This window comes from Orycteropus afer, unplaced genomic scaffold, assembly GCF_000298275.1.
Source record: "Orycteropus afer afer isolate SDZICR_OR568_19922 unplaced genomic scaffold, OryAfe1.0 scaffold00246, whole genome shotgun sequence".
NCBI classification, from domain to species: domain Eukaryota; kingdom Metazoa; phylum Chordata; class Mammalia; order Tubulidentata; family Orycteropodidae; genus Orycteropus; species Orycteropus afer.
This window is the reverse complement of record NW_006921833.1, coordinates 489,509-496,483: the sequence shown is the minus strand read 5'-3', so window position 1 is coordinate 496,483 and position 6,975 is coordinate 489,509. Positions and strand designations below refer to the sequence as shown.

General features: G+C 37.9%; 1 protein-coding gene across 1 annotated transcript in view; it reads left to right on the top strand.

The window, feature by feature from the left end:
- GABRA2 (gamma-aminobutyric acid type A receptor subunit alpha2) overlaps window positions 1–5,147 on the top strand; it is a 277,828-nt gene extending 272,681 nt beyond the window's left edge. The window contains exon 9 of the mRNA XM_007949426.2: window positions 4,851–5,147. Within this exon, the coding sequence (XP_007947617.1) occupies window positions 4,851–5,147 (297 nt within the window). The remainder of the gene's footprint in view (window positions 1–4,850) is intronic.
- The last annotated feature ends 1,828 nt before the right edge of the window (window positions 5,148–6,975 follow it).

Below are 6,975 nucleotides of genomic sequence, written 5' to 3'. Positions count from 1 at the left end.
CCTTCCTTCCGAGGAGTGGCTGGTGGGTTTGAACCGCCAGCCGTCTGGTTAGCAGGCAAGTGTCTTAGCCACTATGCTACCAGAGCTCCCCAAAGACATAAATTATATTATCTATATATCTTGCATGTCAGTAATCATTGTGTAGCTTGTAATACAGTTATAAATGTCACTCTTCTCCACTAAGAGACTACATGTTTCTCAGTGTGGTTTGAGTATACGGTAGCTCATTTGATCATCACAGCAATTCATTGTGGCTTTGAAATCATTTCTCTTTTTTCAAACTAGAACCAAAAGCATGGCAACATTAAAGAACTTTCCTGCAGCCTAATTCTCTATAAATTCAATTGGTATCATTTTAAACAATTAACAATTAGATAAAGGTTAAAATGCTACCAACTGAATGTCTTAGACCAACACTCAACATTTCATTATTTGTAAACTGAAATAACAATATAAACACTATATATTATATACTTCATGAGTTTAAGAGTGCTTTTTGAAGATCAACCCTGTGACATAAAATTCAATTCATATATTTTAGAAAAAAGTACTCCTTAGTTTCAAGCAGCTTCCTCAGACAGAAAACCAATAGCCTAGTGTTTCATTAAGAGCAATTTGGAAGTCAGGGGCACCTGGGTCTGTGTTAACTAGGCACAGAGGCCAGGTCAAGTATAATCTCTTTAGCCTCCATTTCAGAAATTATGACTTGGGGTAATAATGGAACTTACATCTTATACAGTGGTGACATTTGTTGGAGATGATATCCTCAGGCTTAACACTGAACCTGATGCCAAAATGGTAACTTCTGGCTTCTAAGTGCTGAAAAGATGTTTGCTATCATTTTGTTATCAGTTATAGTCTTGTGGATTAGCATCCATTTGTAACATGGATATTACACACATCCCTACTGAAGGAAGGCTTGTTTATAACTTCTATAAAGTTATAAAAGGATCCTGGGATGCAGTAGTTAAGCACTTGGCTGCTAATTGAGAGTTTGGTGGTTTGAACACACCATCTGCTCTAATGGGAGAAAGATGTGGCAGTCTGCTTTCATAAAGATATACAGCCTTGGACGCCCTATGGGCAGTTCTACTCTATCCTACAGGGTTTCTTAGAATTGGAATCACATTGATGGCATTGCATTTGGTTTCCTTTTGTCAAGTTACAAATGGTAATTCCTTACCCATTCCCCTTTTATTTTCCAACCAGACCTGGATGGAAGCCTAATAGGAGTGGGGGAAAGGAGAGAAACCATGTGACTGTGAAGAACAGGGAAATCGACACATATTGCAGATCCTCCTGGACATTCAGTGCTCCTTTCTTACCTCATTTTACTTGAACATTTTGAGAATTCTTAATTCAAATTAACTGATACTTCAAATTTTGTTCTAGGGTATCTCTCCTGCAAACTTCACTGTTTTGGATAATTAAATGCTGGCTCAATTTTGTTTGCATTTAGGAAACTAATAATACATTTGTATTAGTATGTATGTGTCTGTTGTGTGTCATCAAGTTGATTCTAACTCGTAACGACCCTATATGACAGGGTAAAACTGAGCCATAGGGTTTCCTATTTGAAATATTTCTTTACAGGAATAGGACTTTTCTCCCACAGAGCTGCTGGTAGGTTCAAACCACCAGCCTTTTGGTTAGCACCCAAGTGCATAACCATTGCATCACCAAAGGAGGCTTATGTTAGTATAGAAATACAAGGAAATACTCTTTCTATTTTCAGTCTTCATTAATTGAGCTACTTATTATGTGCCTATCTGGTGGAAGGCATCATGCTGATTGAGTACTAATGTTACAGATTAACAAGACAAAAGTGACACCAGCCTTCATTAAACTTAGATGTTAATGATCAGGAAGATGTCAACAAAACAATTACACAAGTAAAGGAAGCATTCACGCATTGTGAAAGATGCCATGATGGGCAGAACCTGGGTGCTATGAAAGGGCATGGGTGACAAAGAGGCTAGATTAGATACAGTGGTGGGGGAAGGCCTTTCTGAAGAAATGATGTTTAAATAAGTCCCTGACGTGAAGTGACCCCGCATGCAATGTACTGAATCGCTATGTATTCCTTTGCCTGATCTCGCACCTTCCTCATGATCAGTTGTCAGTCTGACCATTGTAATCCATAGAGTTTTCATTTACAAAGTTTTGGGAGTAGATTACTTACTAGTGTGTCTTAGTCTGGAAATTCTGCTGAAGCCTATTCAGAATCATAGCAACACACACACCTCCACTAATTAGTGAGGTAGCATAGTGCCTAAGGCACTTGACTGCTAACCAGAAGGCTGGCAGTTCAAACCCACCAGCCACTCCTCGGAAAGAAGGTTGGGCAATCTACTTCTGTAGTGATACTGCCTCAGAAACCCTAGGAGGGGTTGCTATGAGTCGGGTCTGACTTGACGGCACATAACAACAGCAACAACAGCTGCACTTGAGGTACATAGCCTGGAAATCAAACCCAAGTCTCCCCATTGAAGGTGAGAATTTTACCACTGAACCTCAGTGCTCCCAGTGAGAGAGAATTGTTGTTGTTGTTGTTGTTATGTGCCGTCGAGTCAGACCCGACTCATAGCGACCCCTCCTTGGGTCTCCAAGGCAGTATCACTATAGAAGTAGATTATCCAACCTTCTTTCCAAGGAGAATTAGTCATGTGAAAAATGGAGCAGGCAAATATTGGTCTCTCCCCATCCAGAGCAAAGAAGAGTGAAGAAAATCAAAGACTCAAGGAAACAATTAATCCAAAGGGCTAATGGACTACATGAATCCCAGCCTCTGTGACCCTGAGACCAGAAGAACTAGATGGTGCCCAGCTACCACTGCTGACTTCTCTGAAAGAGATCACAGTAGGTGGTCCCAGACAGAATGGCAGAAAATGAGGAACAAAACTCAAAATTATAAAAAAATCCAGGCTTACTGGTCTGATGAAGACTGGTGGAACCCCTTAGGTTATGGCCTTCAGACACCCCTCAAGCAGTGAACTGAACTGGACCACCATGGCTCAACTTTCAGCCAAACAATAGACAGGCCCACAGGATGAGCTGTGGTACCAAGCGGGAATGCACTCAATCAACCCTACAAGATCAAGAGGGCAGCATTTGGCCAGGGATAGAGCTGGGAGGTGGGAGGGGATGGGAAGGAAGTGTGAAGGGAAGCAGTGACGCCAGGAGGAAGTGGGGAGAGTGCTGTTGTGAGCATTGCAATGAATGTGACAAACAATGTGTGTGAATTATTGAATGGGAAACCAATTTGCCCTGTAAATTTTCACCCAAATAACAATAAAAATAATAAAGAACTGACTGGTAAATAAAAAAAATAAAATAAAAAGCAGAAAAACCTTGAAATGCTATTTGTCTAAAAGATAGGTGGAGAAATTTTGGCCTTTATTTAATTTAATCTTATCTGGCCATGGAATAAACCCAATGTATTTTTCCTTAAGGCTATGAAAGTATAACCTTACTTTAAAGTATATTACACCATTGCCCTTAATTGCCTCAAGGTATCTGTGTTGCTCTAGAAAACAACAGTTCAGTTCCACAGATGTTGGAGAAGAATTAGCCTGTGTCAGGCATTATAGAATAATAAGTAATAGGATACTGTAAAAACCTTGTCCTGAAGGAATTTATATAGTCTAGTGAGAAAATCCCTCATCAATCATATCTATCTGTGAAATGATCACACTGTTAGATCATTTCAGTATAAGGAGGAGAACACATGCTAACGGTGTGCACGAAGAGTGTGGAACACACCAAGCAGCCCTTAATCCCACCTGGGAAGTTAGGGGCCACTTAGTACAGGATGAGACACCAGAGCAATGTTGAATCGGTTCCAGGGAAACTCCCTACACGCACCAAGTGTGAAGAAAAATGGAGTAGAGGAAGGTGTTCAGCTAAGGAACTAGCATCACAAAAGGTACTAAGGCAAGGAAGTACTCTGAAAACGGAAATTCTTCACGTGGGACTGGTATGTAATGAACAAAGGAAGGTGAAGAAATACTAGTTTTATTCCAGGGTCCATTGGATTTTTTAAAGATTTCAACAAAGGAGTGACATGATCCAATTTAGGTTTGAAAAAGATGCCTAAGTGTTTAATGTGTGTAATGAAGTAGTAGTAGTAGTAATGATTGGGTTGTGTCAGAATAAGTAGGTAGACTACAGTGGGGTGTTGCCTGGTCTAGGGAGCAGATAATAGTGACCAAGACTAGGGGTGGTCAAAGCTAAACTGGAGATTACATGAACAGGGGAGGAGCTAGGCAAAACTCCCAAGTTTGTATTTTCTTTTTCTTCTGTGTTTTAAATATTTATTGTTCTTCCATCTACATACAGTTACAATTTCTCATTGTAACCTAAGTAAATGAGATCTCATCTGAGTAAAGCAACTGCTTTATTATTTTGATATAAAGTGGGTAGGAGAATCCTTTTATTGAGTTATAGAAATTAAATTTCTTTCTTTAGAAGTTAGAATTTTCATTGCAGGTAATCACTTCTCTTGTTAAAATATTTCTACACTCCACGTTTTCATTCACTCTTTTGCTCAACAAATATTTGAATGACTCCTAAGAGTCAAAAATATTGTATCACTTATAAAAGTTGTATCCTTTCATGGTTTGTTTGGTTGTTGAAAATAACATAAAATGATTCCCCAGGAAAATGGTGCCAAGAATTTACTTTGAGAACTTCCTCATCCTAATGTTTTCAGGACTTAAACTATTTTCACTTAATTTCCTAAATTACTTCTTTCTAAAGGATCATAATGTTTATATCAAGATAATTATCTACAGAAAATGTTATGTAGCTGGCTCAATCCATATTCTGTTATTTCTTGTGTTTTTCAACAGAAAAAAGAGAAAGCCTCTGTCATGATACAGAACAATGCTTACGCTGTGGCTGTTGCCAATTACGCCCCAAATCTTTCAAAAGATCCTGTTCTCTCCACCATCTCCAAGAGTGCAACCACGCCAGAACCGAACAAGAAGCCAGAAAACAAGCCAGCTGAAGCCAAGAAAACCTTCAACAGTGTTAGCAAAATTGACAGAATGTCTAGAATAGTTTTCCCAGTCTTGTTTGGTACATTTAATTTAGTTTACTGGGCTACTTATTTAAACAGGGAACCTGTATTAGGGTTCAGTCCTTGAGCCTAAACCCAAGGTTATCTTTGGGATATATAGCAACATTAAACTCAGTGTGATTTGCTATGTACAGTCTGACTAATAACTGCTAATTTGTGAACCAACATGTATAGTATGTATATAGCAGTATAGCTTTCCAGTAGATCTCTAATGGAGTCACGTGTTTGCTAACCCATGAAAATGCCGGCAGAAAACACCTCCTGCCAAAAGCGCCGTCGCCTTTTTAAAGATTTACCTTAGGAACTGGTTTTGAGTGGATTTCAGATGTCCTGATTTATTTCCTCTCTTTAGTAGAAATGAAAACGGGGAACCTACACCACACTTTTATGGATGGTATAATATTTAGGTATTACTGAGTATGTTCTACTATTACCTAATTATTATATAAGATAAGGTTGTCATTCAATGATAGATTTTTCTGAATAGCAGGTTCTGATAGCTGCAACATCCATTTCCTTTCTCCAGTGCTTAGAATCCCGGCCAGTGTAATTGGAAGCTTGGCACACATAAGAGGAAAAACTAGAGATTATTCAGAATTAGCTTTTAATTCCTCTGTATAGTATCTATAGCCATGTACATATTACAGCATGACAAGCTCAAATAATTACACGAATCACCCCCCTGACAGGATGTTAATTATGCCTAGAATTTAATAACTCTCGGAATGTCATGGTCATTACATTTTTTAGCTTCAGAGCTTAATGGAAAGTAATAATTGAAATCTGACAAATTATTTTCATCATTGGAAACTACCTTAAATTAAGGAGAAAAAAAAATGTGTCTTATTCTATCCAGGTATGTGTGGTATTGAAATTGATGAGGTAAATTTTCCTGGTGCTGGAGACTAGAAGGAGCATCCAGTTTGGCTACTGTGGAACAACATTTATATTGGATTAGAAAATTGTGCCAAACACTCCCACTGATGAGAATTCATAGGTGTCACAGAATATAGTTGAGCACTTATCCGATTCTCTTCCTTCCTGTTTACTGCAAATTCTGCCTTAAGGCTTCCTTTCATCTGGACTCAGAAGCCACTAATTCTAAAGGAAAGGGCAGTTAATTGGCACATTTTTCTGTCTTGAAAGCAACACTTTCATTTAAGAATTATTGTAAATCTGCTTTTGTAAATTGCAACTTTAAATTTCACCGACTCAAATTTACAACAGCTTTGTATACCAGAAGAGATTTTGGTAAGAGTTGAACATTTTTAATCTGAAACTTTGAAACATTACCAACAGTTAGTGGGTTATTGAAAATGCATATAAATGCACACACACACACACAAACACACAGACAGCTAAATTAGAAACCAAACACACACACAAACAGGTAGTTAGATTAGAAGACACAATCAGACAAACAAGTAGCTAAGTTAGAAGCCACAATTTACACTTTTATATAAGTAGTAACTGTTAATGGTTAAAATACATGCTCTGCTTCCATAAAAAAAAAATCCTGTGGGGCAGTTCTGCCCTGTCCCATTGGGTTGCTGTGAGTCAGAATTGACTCAATGCCACCCAACAACAGTGACAACAAACTACATTCATTTTTATTTTAATACTTTAAAAATATTTTTGTGCCCCTAAAATATACTAACAAAATGTAACAGTTGTGAATCATGCCTCGATTCAGTGTTTTTGGCAAATCTAAAATCCTTTGGATCCACATTTACATTAGCAGTTATTAGTTGATTTTAATAATGGATATACTTTATGACGGTGTCTTTGTAGAAACATAAGTAGTCAAATAGTGGCATTTCTTGCAGTTTTGTACAGTATTGAGTATAGTACCTAAATAAGTATGTTAAAAATTAATAAAAGGAGTATCTTATGAA